We start from the raw sequence: 21,493 nt of genomic DNA on the forward strand, positions 1-21,493 counted from the left end.
GTATAAAAGTAATGTTGTCGGTATGGGTGTTAGTGTCCTTCGTCTAAATGCTCCAGTTTATGGTGATGTGGCTGTGTGGGTGTCGGGCTACTCCATCAAGGCGTCAGAAAGAAAGGAAACCGAACACCGCACCCATTCCCGCCAGCAGGATTTGTTTTTTATGTAAATATAATAAGCTTCTGTCTGCTGCCGCGTGTTTCGTGCGAGAGCGTGTGCTTATGTATCTGCTTGAGACGGCATCAATCATACGCCACGATGTGCTGCGCTGAACTGTGGCTAAACAGGCGGAAACGCCAAGGCGCACACACGCACGCTGGTTGCAAAATTGAAAATTTATCGTCTAGAACACTGACAAACCCGCACACGCAAACGCAACCACAACATGAACAACGCTCGCTAACAACGAATTGTCAGCAGCATAGCACAGTGGCAACAGCAACATCAGCAACCTGCCACGCTTCGAAACCTTCAACTAAGTTGAGCTGTTGCATGCGCTTCATCAACGTCATGCTTAGCCGCATTTGCGACATTGTAGGCATTGCATTTGAACAGAGTGCCCCAGAAAGGAGCGGATTGGGGCAGTGGGTGGCTGGCAAGAACTGCATGTATGCACTGCTGGAGTATGTTGTGTGTGTCTCAATCATTTCGCACGCAGTGACTTTGTTTGCTTTATTCGGAATTTAGATTAACTCAAGCCAGGAACACAATCTTCTTCCTCGTAAAATAAGGTAGAAACTCCTGGAATAAATGTATAAAACTTTTAACTATAAAACACAACCATTTACTTTATAAAGTCTGTATGGTATAAATAAATGATTACCTCATTTGGGAACAAAACCCCGCTAGAATTATTTTCATGCGAAAACTACTGAATATTAAACAATGCCAGGACCACCAAAGACTAAATCATTTATGGATTCCAACTAATCAGTGCTCTACTTAGCATTTTGCATTTACTGAGCTGTATGTTGTTACACGGCTAATTTATGAATGGAACTGCATTTAAAATCCAATTAGATTTGCTGGTTGGCGAGGCAACAGGAAAATATAAATTACAAACCATAATGGAAGAGATTCCAAGGGCTTCCCAGCAAAACCATTTGCATGCACTGTTAACTGTGGCAACAAAAAAGCCATACTAGCTAGGATGCAGACCGGTGGCAGCGGGAGAGAAAAAGTGAGAGACATGCGAGTGTGTTTTTCTGACACTGGATGAAGATAATCAACTTCAGTCATCTGGCGAAATGCGGCGTGGCGGCAACAGCTCGACAGTTTTTAATTGAGTTTACGCTCCGCGTTCAGCGTGTTTGTTGGTGGATGTTTGTGGATGAAGGCACATTATTCGCACTCAGCTGGAGTTGACTCGCTTTGCGGTTCTTGCACTTGCACTTCCACATCCACAGCACGCACCTTTTGCACTCGGCGCCCTGTCATGAACTCATATTCGCTATTTTCTAAGCTCAACTTTCTCTAAGTCCCGGCAAGATTTTTAATTAAGTTAATGAAGTGCATCGTGTGGTTTTTGGTCACAGCCATTGCCAGAGCTTATTAATAAAGGTATTGCGGGATATCCAGCCCATTGTGGCTGCTCTATCTTCTACTGTTCAGACTCATTTATTTACTTCTGGCCACATGGAAAAGCAATAAAGGCATCTCGGCGGCATTACAAGGATAAATGTGCGCAGATCTCCGGGTTGGCCAAGAGCAGGAATGGGTTAGGTAATATAAAAAATGATGCTCTGCTCGGACTCTTTTGGCTGCTGGCGAAAGTAAACATTAAATATTTATGACGCTGCACAAAAAATGCAATCAAAAACGTGAGAAAAGTTTCTATTGCATATTTATGTGCGCAGCGAGCGGAAAGCGCATCAAACAGAAAAAATTCTGCACCAAAACTGTGCACAAAATTCCGAGTTGACTTTGTAATGCTCTCATTGAATGTGAGGAATAAGCGGATTTAATGCAGTTCATGAAATCATAAAAGGTTGTTTATTTACGTAGAAAAAGGGATTTCGAGAGTTATATATTTGCTTTGAAAACTGATATTAAACGATTGTTCATTAGCTAATGAACATGCAAAAAAATATTTTTTTCTAAAAGCATATAATTTTCATTTGCCTATAGCACGAGCATTTCACACCACTGCAATTATGAATATAATTTATCTGTTATTGGTAATAAATGCATCAGTGATTCAGTAAATGAATAGTTTATATTCATTCCGACTTCAAAGGAAAATAGGAACTACATTTAATTCAATACCAGTAGATAATTACCAAGCCCTTGATAAAGTCTAGTTCTCCTTTTGAATGGAAGGGCCACAGTAGATCGTCCGGTTCTCTATGAAAAGTAATGAATATAAAAGTGTTGCCAACTATGGAGGTAGAAAGGGGCCATTCTCGAGCGGCAAGCTTTGGAGAACGCTGCACCAAAATGGTTTTCAATTTAGTTAATTTATGGTGCGCATTGTTGGCTTTGGAATCGCACTGGCACACAATGGGCATATTTATAGCCGTTTTATTTTCCCATTTCAATGCAATTACCCCACGCCCCCACACAAACAGAAATATATATATATATATACAATATGCTTATAAATGGTATATTTTTGAATGTACATTTCGGGAACGGTGGTGGGGATAAGGCAGATGCGACAGCTTTGACTGCAGTCCGGCGGTAAAAAGGGAATGAGACGGCAGAAAAAGTGCTGAGCCAAGGAGATGGCCCCGAAAAATATCAGCCACTGTCCATTGTGTGGAACCCAGCTGTCCGAAAATGCGAGAAAGCGGCACTTATCCAATTTCAGAAGCCACAATGCCGAAGTAGCGGGCCAAAACGAGCGAGGAGTGGGCCAAAACCGTCAGAGCCGTAAATTCCGGCCTGCCAGGTTGGAGCATATTAGAACATATGTCTGCTGGTGCTTCCATGTCCGCCTCCTTCTCCCCCACGGCCCCTCCTTCTACCATCTGTTGTTAAGTGAAAAGTTTTAAGGCTGGTTAGCAGCTGCTAATTAGCATAAAGTTGGCTCAACTTTCGCGCCACTCTGGCACACATTCACTTGGCAAAAAAACGTTTTATCCTTCAGGAGAAAAAGTGTAGAGTAGTTTTTTTCTAGATTAGAACATGAATAATCTAGTCTTTAAATAAATAAATTATTTAAGGGAAAACAAAAGTGTTTATTTTACTTTTAGATTTTTTGTCTCAGTGTTAGACGGGACAGTAAGAGTCCATTCATTCCGCTTTTTGACAGCGTCACTTTCTTTAGTCCTCCGTGACGCTGCAGCATCTACTCGCATTCTTTCCAGCTTCAGCTCCAGCTCATCCTGCACATCCTGCACACGCCGGGTATCCTGCTCAAACGGCCCAAGCCGCTCAGCCATGTCCTGCTGTCTCAATGTCCCAGTATACTGATGTCCTGCCTCATCCCTCATTTCTCCTCGAATGGCGCCGGCTTTCACTGTCGCCTTTGTTTAGCTTGAAGCACGTCTCGCTCATCTCTTTGATAAATATTAGTTTAATTCGTTTTCAGGCAGCCCTGACTCTGCTCTGTGCTTTTTCGCCAAGTAGCTCCTCATTCAAGGCTGCCATCTCGGGCTCTTTAGTGGCTCGTCTTCACATTTTCTACAATTATTCGGTTTCCTTTATTGCCTCGGCGCATTTTGTGTCCTTTGTTTGGTATTTCATTTCGCTCGCTTGGCCAAGTGGAAAATGTAAATATTTTTCTTTGACTGAAATCCGAGAATCGGAGAAATGCAGATGTGTCCATGAGAACTGGTAACTTGATCGGCTTCAATTGATGGCCTTGCCAGGAAATTCAAGTTGATTAATAGGCGAGTCCAGGAACAATAGCACTCTATTTGACTTTAAGTGCTTTTAGAAAACATTTAATGTTTAAAAACCCCATTTTAAAAAAATTTCGATAATATTTTTAATTATACATTTTTCTGAAATATTTTCCCCCCGTGGTTAGAGCTTAGATTACCTTTAGACAGACCCCTTTTAATTATAAGACCTTCATTTTTCAAAGGATATAAAATAATTGAATTATTTTTCTCTTTGCAAAAATAAAACAGGTTTTAAAATTCACTTTCCAGTTTCATCCTAATCACCAATATTCTCTCTTACGCAGCAATCTGCTAGGACAATCATTTGAAAAAGAAACCTAACAACATGGTTCCAGCTTATTTCGATGTAGGATGGCAAAAATCCGACAAAATCTTTGACTCTATTAGGTGGACTGCAATTTTGGCCATTCAAGAAAATGTGCTCCATTCAATCGGCTACTCACATACGATGCCATCTGCCCTGTTCTTTTGCGGCTCTGCCATTTGCCATTGATTTGCTTTCGCTTTTTCGAAACACAACCGTGATGCATTCAGGGATTCGGTTCTCGTTCATTGAGAGGAAACTGCTGAGTGGGTAGATTCATTCAAGAGATACACAGATCCCGCATTCACGTTTCGGTTGCCTTTTTTGACAGCCTGTCTGACATTTGCCAGATTTTCGAAGGCCGTCCGACACGTTTCTGGCGTGGAACATCAACTACCCACATCGCAGTAAAAATATGATTTCGATGTCAGAGCCTGTGTGACGTTTAAATTGAATTTTCGATTTTTAGCATTTTCATCTCACACATGCCACGCTTCGACCTGCCTCATTTTGTCCAACAAATAGCCAAAGAGAATCCTAAATTTAGCGCGAAACTTCCGCTGACATTGATGTATGTGTACAGCCCGCCGATCTGGGGGGCAAAGTGGATTCAGGGAACAGGTGCAAATGTCAGTGCCGGGTCGAGCAATTTGTCGGGAAAGTTTACAGCTTGTCAGCGGCCGCAAACTTTTCTCACTTGTCACGCTGACCCTTCTCTGAAATGTGAGTGTTTGCCCACAAGAGCAGCAACATTTGCAATTAACTGAAATGTTTATCTAAAGTTAACTTGCTGATTCATAAATAATCATGTTGTTTTTAAAAAGTATGATTGTTCAGAGTTATAATTAATGAATCAGACAAAGAAAGTTATTTAGTATGGGCTATGGGGACTTAAAAATAAATAGTAAAGCATCCACCAAGCGTATTTATACAGGAAAATGAAATTACTAATTAATGCGAAATGTATAAAAAATATGACGTGCTGTTGATGGATTTTCCAACTTGTTTTCCATGCAGCCCGTTTAATTGGGGAGCGAAAAAGCAACATTGACTCGCTTGAGGCGGTTTACCATAAAAATGCAAACAGCAGCCGCAAAACCAGAAGCAACAGTTGCCACCCCAAGGAGTCCCCAACCAAAACAGACGCAAACAGACACTTGTTGCGGCAGGGATGAAGCGAAAGGATGTGACGTCCGGGCTGTAACGGGCGGGGGATGCGGGCGAGGATGAAAGTGAAGTCTCGTCGCCTCCTGTTGCAACTGCTCTGAGCATCCGGAGTCCGGGGATAACCCAATGAGAAGCTCAAGGCCCAGGGCAAATAGTCGTCAGGAAATAAGAGAAGGAAGAAATATACAATTTAAACGTTTCCAAATTGATTCCGAAGGCTGGAAGGGCCGCAATCTCATTTTGCAATGCGGATTTCAGAGAATATTGCACGACATATTTACCAGAGATGTAAAAGGTTTACTTGCGAGGAAGCTCTTTCGGAACAAGTCAAAAATTGCAAAAAACAGGAGCCTCATTTAATTTCATTAATTTACACACAAATTGTTATTCTCACAGCTAATAGTAAAAAGAAAACTTTCCAGTTTTCTCAGCTGGGGAGCCTGGGGAAAGCGAAACTTTTGTGGAAATGCGAGTTCGATGAAGTGAAAAGTTTCAAGCCCCTGCAAATCAAAGCACTGAGAATAATCACCAATTAAAGCTGAGTTGTTGCTGCATTTGCGTGGGAACTTAAGCCTCTTCTCGGCAACGTATTTTGCATTTTTCGGGCAGTGCTTCGGCCCGAAACTTCTTAACAGTATAAAAATAGCTTTTTTACTACTTTATGCAAACTTGTCGCCAAACTGAACTCTTTGTTGCTGCGGCCAAAGACAACAACAAGTGGCTCCCGGCCAGGCAGGGGAATTTAATTAAAAGTTTTTATGCGTTCCAACAGAGCCACCATTGCCAACAGAGCCACCAGTGCCGCAACACCGCCGAACAGCAGAAACAACAACTGAAGTGCCGGCTTGTCAACAGAACAGCAAAAGCTACAACAACAAAGCTGTAGACTTTTGCGCCTATTTTCTGAGAGGACTTCTAGGACATCCTCACCCGCTCCTCGAAAAAATGTCCTTGTTTGCCGCTGAACGCCGCATAGTTGCAGCTGAAAAAGTTAAAAAAAAACTTTGTAGCCTTTTTAGTGGCATGTAAATTTGTAAATTCATATTTATGCGAGGCCCCAGTAAAAATAGTTTACCCAAAGAAGCTGAAATGATGCAGCAATTTCGGAAAGTTATGCCCTGCGAACTCAAAGTTTCTGCACATTTTTGGCACTTAAAATTCTGAATACCTCATCAAATGTTAAACGTTGCGTATACGCCCCATCGGCAGTCGAGGTTCATTTGGAGAAAACGTCGTCCTTAAAAGGATAAACCCGAAGTGATGGTAAAATTTTAGCTAGACATTTTTTATTTACTGTGTACTGCCGATTGTTCTGCTTTTGAGATTATATTTAAGAGTGGAATAACAATTATAGGATTATAATAATTTTCGCCGGTATAATAATTTTTGTGGGTTTCAAAGATGGGTGGGTAAAGCTGGCTTAACAATGGCCGTTCAAATGCCAAACCAGAACTATAGTACTATAGTACTAGCCCGACCGCAGGCAATTGAGGGCCAGTCCAATCGAGCTACCACTATTTGCATTCAAGGACCAATTAGTCGAGAATGCCGGTTTTTCGTTTGCCAGAAAGTCCTCAGCTTTGTGGGGAATTCCGACCGGAATTGTCTCAGCCAAAAGAGGATCCATCAGAGCCGGCTTACTTCAGTTCGGTTTGGTTGGCTTAATTCCGTGCCGCGGAAAGTGCATTTGCGGTTGAGTTTTTCCACTAATTTTCGCCAAAGAAAAGCCTGCAATTTGCCCATTGGACCAGGGATAATTTGCTCGACCGGCCAGAGCGGAAGTGGCCGCTAATTGAAGCACTCTGCCCTTGTTCTTTCCTCTTACTTTTTTGTATCCTTGTAGATAAGTTTTCCAACAATGTATCTGTCGGGGCGAAAGTCACTCAGCCCCGACGATAACTGTCTGGAACAATTCTGAACAATTCCGTCGGTTCAATCGCATTACCACAAATTATGTCACGTATTAGCGCAGTCAGAAACTTTTCAAGAGCTTAACTTTTATCGCATAATTGAACTATGCGTCGGTTAAGTTTTTGGTTTCGGTTTCGCACCATCAGAGTTTTGGCAAGAGAAAACTTTTTAATGTCAACATAAACACACTCGGTGCAGCTGATGGAAAACAGAAAAGCACTTTTCCAGCTTCCCCGAGGGCAACAGTGAGGATTAGGGCAATGGAGACATATCCATGCATGCGTCGCTGAATCGCCAATCAACATCATCGTCAACGACGGCAGCGACTATAACCGCAGCCATCACAAATGCCATTAGAGAGGCGCAGACCAGACGAGTTGGTTTCTGCCCCCAGCAAGGACATACCGCCCCCACATCCTGCAAATCACACTAAAATAAAAATATATTCAAAAGACAATACTTTAGTTTATAAGATAGTAAGTATGCTTTTATCTTTAATTTCTTAAAATAATAATTTTTATTTCTTCTTAGAAAGCTTGCACCTAAAATTTCCTCTGATTTCTTCTAGAAGGTGGTCTGCTTTTTTCTTAGTGCCCCGATCCACTCAGTCAACAATGTCCTTGCGGCATTAGTTACTAACGCCGCCTTTCCGGAAACCCGGGGAATGGGAGCAGCTCAACTAACGCATCGTAAATTGAGATTTCTATTTATTGTCGACGACCAGGGCAGCGGCAATGGCAGTGCCAGAAGCAGTGGCAGTGGCATCAGCCCATCAAGTCCATACTATATACATTTGTGGGTTCAGTTCGGTTCAGTGGGGTTTTATTCAGTCCAGTCACCCACAGTCACATTCACATTCACACCCATCGACCTCCACATCTGCATCCAAGTCCACACCCCTTGGCTGTCACCGAGTAGACGCGGTCTGGCGACTTTAGAAAGTCGCTTAAGCATTTTTAATGGACTTTTAAGTTGGCTTTTATTGTTTTGTTCACATTGCTTCTATGTTGGCTTCTATATTTATTCTTGGAGATATATGTATATATGTACATTTAATTTTAGGAACATACAAAAATCGTATGAATTTAAATTTAAAAGCCACTTAGGCAAAAATTACACAATCAAACCTGAACTACCCTTCCAGTTGCAGATTTGTAGTTGTATTCTTTCTGAAACAACCTCACCAGAATATTGAATTTCCTGTAATCGAATAAAGTAATTGTTATTCTTCCTCTCAAGTGATTTTCGTAACCGAGTTAGCACTTATTTACACTACAATCAACTGAATTTTCTACCCTAATCAGGAGCAAACAAGCTGGATTTTATGCGAAAGCTACACTTGCTACTTCCCTTCAAGCGCTGAAAGCTTAGTAAATACAATTAACAATAGTTGGGCGCTTGTTTTGCGACTGAAATTTCCATTTCTATTAATACATATTTGATATACTTATTTCAATCAATGTTCTGTCAACTACTTTTCGGGGATGCCCCCCATTCTTGGCTGCTAAACAAACTGTCAATCATAGAGAAAATCCCCCAGGGGTCCGGGCATAAATTCATCGTCAGCTATGTGGGCTGGTGGCGCTTTTTTATTTTCGGGAGGAAGGAGCCGTCTTTATTATGGAAATTAAATTGATATTTAAGTGACACATCGCGTCGGCAGGGTGAGCAAGATAAATTTGGGCTGACGGCAAATTGTTTGCCCAAAACAGCATTGTTAAGATGAAATTAAATTTTTATGGGCTTAAACTGGGCTCAGTTGCCTTGAAAATATGCCACGCCATCTAATGAAGCAGCCACCAGGCAGATGTGTGTGGTATGGTGTGTATGTGTGGTGGTCAGCTTATGGTTTTTTGGCATGGCCCTGGAATTTTTGACCTTTTGGCTTTGGGGCTTGCCACCGCCTTTCGGCTGTAAGGTTTAATTAATATGCAAATGGACAAAGGGCAACGCAAAGGAGTTGTCGGTCGTCTGCCGGCAATTTAAACTTAGTTTCGGTCCCTCTCTTTAATGAACTCTGAGCACTCTCGGTACTTGGAAGTTGTACTTGTGAAATATTTATTAAATACCAAGAGTTGCACCGCAACTTCGTCCACATATTACTCTGGGCCCGAGGCAATTTTCCTGGCCAAGCTCTGCATATTCATAAGGGTCCTTTCCAAATGGGACTGAAAGTGTACTAGGGGATGGTGATGGTGGGTTAGCTGGCGCCATTTGCAATTCAAGAGCAGCAGTACATTTCCGGTTTTCGGAAATACATTTCCGCTTCCGCCAGTTCCGGCCGTCATCTCTGTAATTTCTGCTCCTCGCTCAGCTGGCTGCACATCAATTTGATATTTGACAGATTCGCACAAAACATCCCGCCGACTAATGCACTTACTGGCCATTCAACCAATTTGGTTACACGACTCTGATGCAATTTATTGCATTGCATGCCCCACTGCCCGGCCGACCACTTTTCAAATTGATTTCATTTTTATTAGCATTTTGTAGGATTTGCCGAAGGGTCCATAAACCGTTCCACGAATAGCCATTGATGGTCTTTGGAAAACCGACGGAATTAAATTAAACACGTTCAGGTTGGATGGTTGGATGGTTGCCTGGCCTGACTGGTACCGTCGTCTGACCAAGTGTGTACACTTTTCTGTGGCCGGGAGAGCAGGTGGACCAACCATTTCTCATTGTTTGCTCGCAGCAGGTGGCCCTCGCCTTTCTCAGGCAAACATGAATACACAAAGAAAAATCGCTGCCTATTAATGAAAAGCTTCAATTAACTTAATTAAGGCTTTCATTACAAAATTAAAGATAATCCAGACAACCAAATAAATTTGTTCAATCGAAAAATTATGAACTTTAAAGCCATTACTTTTTTAATGTGCAATGTGTGCTACCGATATTGAATTTCACACTTTCCCGCCCCTTTTAGTGGAAAAACGAACAAAGGGACCGGAAAACTCAGCGGGCAACAAAAAGAGGAAATCAATACAGCAGTTTTTTTGTGCATTCGTCACCTGCCACACACGGTAGCTGGATCGGAAAATCCATCTGTATCTGCATTTGCCTCTTTGTTTCCATCTGTATCTGTTGTATCTGTATCTGCATCTGGCCTGTATTTGTTTTCATCGCTCGTAATGCGCTTTTTGCCTGCCGCTTTTTCACCTCAAATATGGCTGAATTCCTTTTTTGTTAATGACAATACAAAATAATATACGTCCTACAAAGTAAACTCATTCAAATTCAGTAAACTTAAAGGTACATAGTACCATGTACCAAGGATGGATTACTTTCTACATTTTCCTGCCATTTTAAATTCCTTTTGCACACAAATTCAAAGTCTTGCTGCGTTGATTGAAAGGCATAGTAACCTCCAATTCAAAGCCCCTTAATTGGTCATAATTATGGCCTGAATTGACTGACACTGCCGCTCCTAGCCATGTCACATACAAACTGCATTTGGTCAACACTCCAAATCTCATTCGCATGAAAATGACCGCAGCTGGGAGGAGTATTTGCTGACATGGCCAGCTTTCGGCCTGGTTGTGTCAGTTTAGAGCGATACAGGACCTCCCGATGGGGATATATGCTAGCCTGGGAAATTTGAGCACATAATAAATATTTATTAGGCTCGCTGTTGCTTGCCAAAAAATTAAATTTGTTTTCATTAAGCCTGACAAAGTGTTTAAGGCAGCAGGCAAATATGCAGTTTGTCTTCGATAAGATGAATATAAAATAAGAAACTAAAGTGCCTTTAAATGCCTTTGGTAGTCTTTAATTTCAGCTTGGTTTTGTTTATACTACATTTTTTAACTAGAATAATCTTAATCTCCAGTTGCTTTCATAAGTGCTTCACTGTACTTTCTCTGGGTTTCCTCAAAGGAGCTGGTGCTGCAAAAATATGCCAGAAATTAAAAAGGGTATTCTCTCTGGGGTCCTCAATGTCAACGTTGTCGTCTTCGTCGCCTTGACGTGGCCAAAACATTTCGCTGGCTTAATTGTGCACAAGCCAGGCAGATAAAAAACGAAATGAAAAAGTTTGGGTCCCACAAAAAAGTTGAAAAAAAAAATTGGGAAAAAAACTGAAACGCGAAAATGCGAAACAAAAGCGCTCAAAGCGAGGAGAAAAGCGCGTTCGACGCTGAAATCGGTGAAAGTTGGTAGGCAGGTTGCCAGGATGGCTCTCTGGATTGCCGGTTGGTATGGGGGGCGAAGTAAAGTAACAAAACAAAATTAAAGTAAATATGCGCCCGGGCTCACAGACAAAGTAGAAAGGCAAACAAAGCCCGAGACCCGGGCAAGGGGTCGAGCGACCGGAGAGACAAGGATGTCAGTAAACAAAATCACAATTAACTGAAAATGACAAAAAATAACAGCGCCAAAGGAGCAGCGAGCATATGACAATGAGTCTCGATTCAGCGGCTGGCTTTAAAGTGTTAAAAAAAAAACACTAAAAGGCGCCCTACCCAAGGACCTGTCATAAAGCATTTTAATTGTGTACCCACATCGCCTGAAATTGATTTGGGATCCCCGAGATCCATGGAAATGAGACTCCAGAACAAAGGACCAAGGTTAACGATTGGAAGAATGGTTTTTGTTGGAAGCGTCCGTTTCGAAATGAATTTAGATATCTGAGAGTATGTGATTCAAAATGAAATAAATCATAAAAAATTAATTGATTGAACAAACAGCAATTCTAAAAGTACAAAGAGAATATATTTTTATGTCATAAATTGAATATTATAAATAACAAATTGGATTTCGAATTGAACCAATTTCCATTTATCTCTGATTTTAAATTAGAAAAATATTCGACAGCCTGTGACTTTCAAAAACAAAGCAAATCAAATTTATTTTGCCCCAAAATCTGTTAATGGCAACTGATTTCCCAGAAAATATTTCTCCACCCTACAAATTATAGTGATGATGGCATTTGCGGACAGCATCGTTGAACTCCTTGCACACATTCAGATCGGCGTTTTCCTCGGTGCACTTGAGGAACTGTTTCATCTCGAAGGCGCAAGGACCGTCTTGGACCAGGTCACTGTGCTTGACTTGGCCCTTGGGGCCGTGGAACAAACCGATGATGCCAGCGCCCACTGCATGACCCACCGCCGAACCAGCTGCCACGCCCGCAGCATGAGCGGCCACATCCCTGAAGGCGCCACCAGCGCTTCGCACCACCGAGTCCTTCTTGGCGGGCTGCACCACCGGCAGATGGCTGGTGGAGTGCGCCTTTGCCGCAGTGCTCTTGTTTCTGCGTGGCATCCTTCTTGTCTCGTGTTTTGGCTCCCTAATTTGGGGATGTATTGGGCTTAAAAACAAACTTACTTATATTTTGACTTGCTTCCACTGGGAGAGCAGAATTTCGAATGCCACATACGACTAAAACATGGCAGCTCGTATGATCGAGGCCTCCCCCGAGAAATCCTTTGGCAGCTAATTCATATTGCATTGCCTGAAAGCTAATTGCCAAGTGCACGCCAGAGCCTCACCTGGCCACCAGTCTGACTGGCTGCGAGGCTAGAAGGATAAAAAAAAATAGTCGCATATGGAAAAGGTGGACTATAACTCATTCGTTTTCCCTCCAGCTTTTTGCGTTTGCTTTTCTCATTTCCCGCCCTAATTACGAACACATAATGAATTTGTCGGCAATCGCGAAAGGTATGAAAGCAAAACAAATACAAACTCCAGCAGGGTTTCCTTTGAACATTTCCCAGGAGATGTAGAAGGGCAGAGGACGGCACTGGTAGCCTTTACAACTTTTAAAGGGCTTAATTCTATTAGGGGTATCGGAGTACTTTAATTAATTTTAAAGCCACGATGGCTCCAGCACATGTTTTAAATTTTATGATTTTTATGTTCAAACCAAAAACCATACTACTTGGGAAACTTGCATTATTGGTAGTGTATTCGAATGGCTTCCATTGCACCTGCTAATCGTGAAAGCACTTCGCTTTCCTTTTAGCCTTGTGCAACGGAAATACTTTAATTGGCCACGAACATGCAAAAGTTCATTGCGTTGACTATTTTTGGCTTTTGGGAACAAAATGAAAACACAGCGATGGCAATTAGCCGAGCTGCCAGCCAAAGTTTAGGCATAATTTCGAATTTGGCTTTGGCTCTCCACATGCTGAACGCTGCCAGCAGCGAGTTCATGTGGCAAACACAATATTTCATTAAATTATTGCAAACCACATAACAACGACATGGCAGAGGGAAACTGAACCGCCTGCCACTGTTACTGCTGCAAATGCCACTTGATTGATGCTGTACGCTTTGCGGAAAATTCAGAGTACCGGGTCCGCGTCCCGGGAAATTCAAAACCCACCCGCGCATCCAGACCCAAACACCACCCACACCCGCACCCCCACCATGTTAATCAGCCGTATACAATTTCCACTCAGTCTGTTATGAATATTTAAGCAAATTATATTTGCTCGCTGAAAATTTCAGTGAATAGATGTGACAGCAGCTGATGCCACATCTGCAGAACCGCAGAGTCTCGAAATAAAAATAAAACGAAATAAAGGCGGCAAGAAAAGAGTCGGAATGCTAATTTCATTTTGTTTATTGTTTTGGCTACAACTTAATTGGCCCGTTCTCCAGCTAGGGGCCCACAAAATGTTTATAAATCAATCAACATCAATAATGTTTCGGCATCCAAGATGGATGGCCTGAAGTTCTGCCGAAGGAGATGAGTTCATGTTGATGGCGGCCCGCATAATGCCAATTAATTTGCTTTCAGCCCCAAGACGGCTTTTGGCAAACGATTGTTAGGAATGTAAAAAAAAAACAAACTTTGATATGAAAAATATACGCTTAATAGTATATAAAATATGATGCACACAGGCAGAAAAGTTTTATATTATTTGGTACTATTTAATATATAATTGTTACTAGTAAATACACCCCATACATCTAAAATAATATCAGTAAAATTTATTTTTCAAATTAAAATTCGAAATTCAGAACATATTTTTTAATAAGCCAAGATTTTGAATTCTACACCTATTTCTAACCAATCTCTGTCATAATTTCCAACCAATCTTCTTAAACCATATCTGAGCAATGTGTTATAATCGTACTTTCATAATTTTGATTATGGATCGTCGCAAGTTAGAACCTGAAGGCTCAGACATTGTAGCGCCGTCGGCACTGCTGCATAGCCTCGTTGAAATCCTTGCAAACGGAAATGTCACTGTTCTCCTCCGTGCACTTGAGGAACTGTCTGAGCTCGAAGGCGCAAGGACCATCTTCCACCAGTTCACTGCGTTTGGCTGTCGGTGCCCCACCCTCCGCCTGTGAGGCCGGAGCCTGTGCCTGGCTCCGCCCACTAAACATGCCAGTAATGCCAGCGCCCACTGCATGACCCACCGCCGATCCCGCGGCCACGCCCGCCGCCGTAGTGGCCATGTCCTTGAACATGTCCCCGGTGCTGCGCCCCTTGGAGTCCGCGGCAGGAGGAGCTGCTGCCTGCGGAGGAGCCGCCGCCGCCGCCTTTGGAGGAGCTGGAGCCGGAGTGGTTTCCTTCTTGGGCTGTTGCACTGCCGGCAAGTCCTTGCTGCTGCCTCGGGACGACTTCGTGGCAAAAATGCTGCTAGTGCTGCTGCTGGTGCTGCTGCGACTAGGTTGGCGACGCATCGACGCATTGGATCGGCTATTGGATCGCTCACGTGGCATCTTAACTACCCAAAATCAAAATCAAAATCCCAAGGAAAATACGGCTATGCACTTGCTTCTATCTAGAAAGCTGAATTTTGAATGTATGAGTGGGAGTTTGAACTCGACTGAGTAAGGTGGCACTGCCTACTAATAAGGATGTTCTTTGAGGATATATTTGCTTGATTTGGGTTCATATCTTATATTTAGACAAAATACTACCAGCATCATCCTTAGATCTTCAATATCGGGAATGTGTTCGATATGGCGCCTCATTACTTTTGATAGCCACTCACTTGCCTCCCAGCAGCTGTGCCACATTTTGTGGCAAACTTATTGCACACCGCCGTGATCTAGTGGATATGTGCCAGAGATATGCGAATTTCATTTGCATTCTGACAGAACTTCGGGCTATTTGCTGGTCGGGCTGCTGATTGCTAATCTCCGACAGCCCATGCTGGCACGCTTTCAATTTGCAACTGCAACTTGCCCGCCACTCAAGTGTGCAATATTGCATCGCTGTGCTGATTGCACTTCGAGTGAATTAAGCAGCGGCTCTCGTGGCGGCCGCAGTGCGTATGATTAATATGGGCTGGACGGTGGCGAGAACTAATTCCGGGCCCTCATTTAAATGTCTGGCAGTTGTTCAGAGGCTAATTCATGGCTAGCAAGTGGCTCTCAAGTGCTTTTACACCCCTGCAGAGCCCACCTCCGATATCCGTTCGCCAAAGAATGATGCATATGCGCCTCAATTACTTTGCCGATTTTCGCCAAAAAACAAACTGCAAGTTGAGAAGCATAATTTAAGTCTGCCATTTCCCTCAAGCACTGTATCTGCATTCATAACTGCTGGCGGAGAATCAGAAAAATAAGAATGGGCCATGTGGGAAACATGGAATGGAAAACATTTCAAATGCGGTAAATTACAGTTAACGATTTTGTAGCACAGCAATTTGCTTTATCTACAGACTTCTATCGGCGGTTTGTAAATGTATTTCCACGTAGTAGCCACTGCCACTGCCACTGCTACTTCTGCTGCTATTCTTTGCCCGACAATGGCGTTTGTTTTGCATGTCAGCCGCTGGTGTTATCCGGACTCGAGCGCCACCTTTCCCACTGGTCATTGGCCAGGACGAAAGCCAAACCACTGAGGCTAGCATGTCCGAGTGTGCCGGCACTGAAAACAATATAGTCCTAGTTGTGGAGGGTTTTTTGGGCCAAGAAACTACCAGAAAGTACCAGACCCATTATCCCATAATAGTTATAAAAGGAACTATTTTTTGCAGTGCACATTTGTGGCTAACAAATGTAGAAGGAACGCCATAAAGGTGTTGAAATAACTGCTGCCGTGTTGGAGGCGCCCCTTTTCGTTTTTCGTTTCTTGGGCTCAATTGTTACTGCGTTTTATGGTTATTGTGTTGGGGGCGCAATCCAAATTGCTGCCACATAATTATGTCGCAGACAAAGAACCGAATACACCAGCGGTAATTATAGTTAAAGCCAAAGTTGCTGTTAACAACGAGAGAAAAATAAGGTAGAGATTTCTTTTTATTTCAGAACCATCAAAGTTTATGCGATTGCCAGAAAAAGTTTCGGATCTCACACCTGGATAAACTCAACTTTCCATGTCTAATTAGCAGGCGACAGAACCAGTTCCATTTTCAGTTTCAGTGCCAGGAAAACTAATTTATACAAAAACTCACTTCGTCCAGGCAATCAAATAATGGAAAGAAGTAAAGGAACTTTTAATTTGCCAGCACTCTGACAACGCACGCAACGCAAAAAACACTGTGAATTCCCAAAGGAACTGCAAAGGACACGGCAAAAAAGAAACTAGAGCCAACTGCACTGGACTCCTACCGAGGCTAAATCAGTTACTAATTGCATGGAAATGATGATGGCAGGGCGATAAGAAAGCAATTTCAATCTACAGACATCGATTGTTTCAAGCTTTTTTGCAGGACACTCAGGGAAAATGCTTTTATTGGGATATGATATTATTTTAAATATATTTATAAACAGTTTGTTAAATATGTGCCTTTAGAAAAATGTAACATAAAAATATAAAATAAAAGCCATTTTATTTTAAGGAAATTATCTTGTAAAAACTCCGCCGATTCGTAGTACTTCATTTTGTTTTCATCAAGTGTCAGGTGGCAATTCCTGTTCCTTGACTAATGATCGCGTGCCAATGGAAAGGCCAATACAATCGACCAATGCAATAGTGCTACTTCACGCACGTATATTTCCCCGAAGACAGGCAAACAAATGAATTTAGATTCCAGGGTTCTAGAAACACACCAAAGTCCCCCAGATTGAAGCAGAGGTCAACACTTTCCAGTCATTTCTTTGGCTTAGCGAACGGAGTCTTAATTATGGATGCGACAGTGTAAAATATGTACAAACATTTTTTTTGCTTATTAGCTGGGACCCAAAACTAAGCTGGAAATTAATGACTGCAGCTTGGAGAAGGAGGCGAAAGGATGCATGGACTTCATTGTAAAAGCTTCAGAACTTGGTAATGGCCAGATTAAATTTTGCGCCTGTTCTTGCTGACTTTTCTACTTTTCTGCCTTATGAAGAGCAGAACGCGAAAAGTTTCTGGCTTCGAGGGGTGAGTTCAATGTTTAAGTAGCCGCGAAAGAAGTTTTTAATAAAAAAATAAATCATGCGCACACTCGACTGCCTACAAAGGCAGGCCAGGACCTCGGGCCAGGACTTATCGCACGGGAATAAGCCGAGACTAAGCTAGTGTCCCTTATGCGACGCTGCCACGCAAGCCGGTTTCACAGCAAAAAAAATTTATGGACTTGCTCCAGTTGACATTCAATATAAATCAGGGCGATGCAATTAGGAACAGAGCTAAATTAGACCGGATCACGAGACACTGTCCCAGGACTATCATCATTTAAAGCCGCCCCTACCCATGCCTCCTAAAAGACACCCCCCGGACACACGCTCTCCCATGTGTACATAGCTGAAATACCTCTGGCCACAGGTGTTTATTTAATTAATTTACATAAATCAACTGGCACACACACTCAAACGGAATAGGCATGCACATCGGAACATGGGCTGGATTACCCTAGCAGTTAATAAGTAATTAATTTTAAATCAGCTTATTGACCCGGCCTAAAAACTGTTTACACTAATTAAATGACAGGACTGCAGAGAAAATAAATAAAGTTAAGCTTTCACATATTTATAATGCGGTGCCCACGTGGCGTATACGCAATGTTGACTATGGAGTCGGATTATGGCATAAAGTAAATCGGGCAGATAATTATGCAAATTATTTTCCGATTCTATCAAACCTGTGCAGCTGAGAGCCTTTCTCAAAGCACCTTTAAAGTGTGAAAATTGCCTAAGACCTGTAAGGCTCCTTTCAGACCCGTAACTAATTGCCGATGTCAGCTACAAATTCCTCGCTCGATTGTCTGCAGAATTTCACAAGAAATAAATTGCTCCAAGACAAATAAATAATGCATGGTTAACGCAAGTGGGGGACGTAAAGTAGAAGTGGAGACATGCAAATAATGGCGGTCTCTTTCTACCTGGCAAATCACTTTGAGTTATTGTATTTAGCCTTCAACGCGGCCCGGCCAAAGAGCTAAGTAAAATAAATATTTTAAAGCCTGAACACACTCCGGCCAAGGTGTCTAACGGGCACGCACTTTGGGCGATGATTGATATGGCATCCATGGGCGTAACATCGAAGGGGGCCCAGTCACAAAGTTTCACCGCCCTCCCAGCCCCTCAGGCCTCTCAGCACCCCTCCTCCACAGCCTTTTCCAAACACAGAAAACGTCGAGTGTCAAAGTTTTTGTGCGCGCTTAGCGCATTTGATGAATTGTTAAAAGAAAATCGCGCGTATGTGTAAACATTTTGGTCTATTCCGGGCATAGGACAAAGGAATTCGTGACAGGCATACACAGAAACCAAATATTGGATTGGAAATTCACTATATTTGAGCAAATAATTCAGGCTTTAAGAAAGGTTTTTTCTATCCTATTAAAGTGATTAAAATACTTTGAGTTTTACATACATATATGCCTATTTATAGATATATCATTTAATTCCAAATGCACTATAAAGTTTCAAATAAAAAATATTAAAAAAAAATAAACTATTAAATGGAAACCCATTTGATATCTGGTACCTTTGTTTTCCACTTCAACCTTTTATTTTATAAACGGTATTTTTAATTGCTTTGGATTTTCTGGAACAGTCAACTGAAACAATCTAGTAGGCAATAAAAAATAAGTGTTTATAACTCCCTAAAAAATGGTTAAAATTGGCTGAGTTTTTTTTCTAGATATGATGTAGTATTAAGAATACTTTGGCACTAAATTTTTTAAAATTTCCTACAAATAGAAAAAGAATACAATACTTCCATGTGGCTAACAAGTACCAGGTATAATTAATTTTCAAACTTAATCGATTGCCTAGTTTTTAAATCGTTTGTATAAGTCTATAAAGAGACATTTATATCATGAATATTTAAATTAAAATATACAACTTTGCACCTCTTCAATTTTTCTGTGCATAATTTCTAACAGTGCATATATATGTATGTGTGAAAATCAACAGCACCAGCCGAGGGAAAAAAACGTGCGAAGCTGTTTGAAGCCGCCGACTAACGCTCGGCGGAAGCTCAAGCAGCTGCTGATGATGATGGCGGTTGCTGTCGGTAAACAGAAAAGAACTCAACTGAGGAAAAACGAACTGAGGAAATCGCAGCGAGTCCAAAAGCATTGACTAGTTAATACCCTTTAGTACAGAGCCCTCGATACCCCGAGATAAAAGTATTTATCAATGAGCCGCAGAACTTTAACTAAAAAGTGAATGAAAAGATTTTTACCCTTCAAGTTTGAATGAAAGAATTACAAAAATAAAGCTTCTTAGACGTCGAAGTATTATTGAAAAAGTAGAGAAAATTCATTCACATTTTGGTAGTATTGATTTGAAAAGAAAATGCTGAAAGTCATGTGACTATACTTGCCATGGCATTTTTGCAATTCAAACAAATTTGAGGTAATTTGTTGAATGAATCACTTGCCCAAATATCCATGTGAATCATACATATGCTAATGCTCCGGATGCTAAAATTAGCAGGAAAAAGTCTATTTATTTAATGTTTAATGCCCGTCTAGTCACTCTGTTTTTCCTGTAAGGGTATACCCATTCAGTTGCTGGATGGGCGGAAAACTTTTTGCAGGCTCTTCACTTTTAATCTGTCTTAGAGCAACTAATACACGCACATAAGTATACAGCACACACACTCGCACACCGACTTGTGCAAATATATGCATATGTGAGCTGTCATTCCGCATCCCTTGGAGGAAGCCCCAGAATTCCGGGTATCTGGTATTTATTCGGATTCTGCGTAGGCACCTAATCCTTGTCAGAGAAGCCACATTCGGTGGGTAAGCGGGAAATGGAACGACACTAATACAAGCACCGACACACGCTCACACAGACAAAGGAGCCCACCCATTTGGTATATACATATGGCTGGGACACTCATCACATCAAATCATCAATCACATGCCTTGGTGATTCATTGATAAGCTTTCCTTTCTGCTCTGCGGATCCAGCCCGCTGAAGGACTCCGCTCCCTGGTGGGGGGCCCTTGCGGCAATCATGTTAATAATGCCGCAAGATGTTGGCCATACCAGCCATTAGCCTGGCCATTAGGTTTTCCAGCCCACCTCTGCTCCCTTCCCGGCCGGGCAATTAATTTAAAGAGCTTTAAAGCAACTCAGAAACGCCAAAAACACAGCAGCAATAAAAACTCCGCAAAGAGAAAATTTAAAATTAAATGAAATGAAACAGCAAAGGGAATTTGTTTATTTTGATTTTTGGAAAATCAATTTTGAATTTGTTGTTTATTTTTGATGTGGTTATCCGGCTAGCATCCATGGCCGTGGCGTGTAAACAAATCGACCAGTTTTTTCGCAGATGCCACAAACAGACACGCACACTGAATTTCCCTGTCAGCATTAGCTGTGTTTTTTGTTCTTAAAAAAAAGAATATATATATATATATATTGTATATAAATGCGCAAAGGCTGGGCTGGAAACAAAAAAAAAATTCAATATATAAAAGTGGTGTGGTGAGAGGTGTGTGTTGCTGTTTTTGTGCCATTAGTGTCACAAGTGTAATTGTTTTTTAATCGCATTGATAGCACCCGCCAGAAACAAATTCCACACACGAAATTATTTCGAGAGTGTGCTAAAACCACTTGAAAAATGCCAAGAGCTTTGAAAGTGACCCAAAAAAACAAAAACAAGCGAGAGTGCTCATGGGCGAGTGGCTGTGCGCTAATGCCCACAAACAAACAATGGCAAAGGGCAAAGGCATCCGACTCAAGCCCCCGGCCCCGACCCGCCGCAAAACTATGAGACGCTGCACATCAAAATGGCGATAAAAAAATTTACATAATGCCTGCACCACACACGCACTTACACACGCGTACAGTGCATAAATAAACATAAAAGGAAAATGGCGGGGATCGTGTAAGCGAGGAGACCACATAAGTGACTGGCAAATGGCAAGTGACACTTGAAAATGGAAAGCCCAGAGGTGTAATGGAGGAAATGGACTGAC

General features: G+C 41.9%; 3 protein-coding genes across 4 annotated transcripts in view; all 3 read right to left on the reverse strand.

Moving 5' to 3' along the window:
- Nucleotides 1-21,493, reverse strand: part of LOC6505942 (5-hydroxytryptamine receptor 1) — a 50,276-nt gene that overhangs the window by 9,889 nt on the left and 18,894 nt on the right. The window lies entirely within an intron of this gene.
- Nucleotides 12,044-12,614, reverse strand: LOC6505940 (coiled-coil-helix-coiled-coil-helix domain-containing protein 10, mitochondrial). Its single transcript, XM_001964617.4, has one exon. The coding sequence runs from the start codon at nucleotides 12,487-12,489 to the stop codon at nucleotides 12,130-12,132; it is 360 nt and encodes a 119-aa protein (XP_001964653.1). The 5' UTR covers nucleotides 12,490-12,614; the 3' UTR covers nucleotides 12,044-12,129.
- On the reverse strand, nucleotides 14,220-15,020 carry LOC6505939 (coiled-coil-helix-coiled-coil-helix domain-containing protein 10, mitochondrial). The gene has a single exon (XM_001964616.4). It carries the CDS (start codon nucleotides 14,902-14,904, stop codon nucleotides 14,356-14,358), a length of 549 nt encoding a protein of 182 aa, XP_001964652.1. The 5' UTR covers nucleotides 14,905-15,020; the 3' UTR covers nucleotides 14,220-14,355.

This window comes from Drosophila ananassae, chromosome 2L, assembly GCF_017639315.1.
Source record: "Drosophila ananassae strain 14024-0371.13 chromosome 2L, ASM1763931v2, whole genome shotgun sequence".
Lineage (NCBI taxonomy): Eukaryota > Metazoa > Arthropoda > Insecta > Diptera > Drosophilidae > Drosophila > Drosophila ananassae.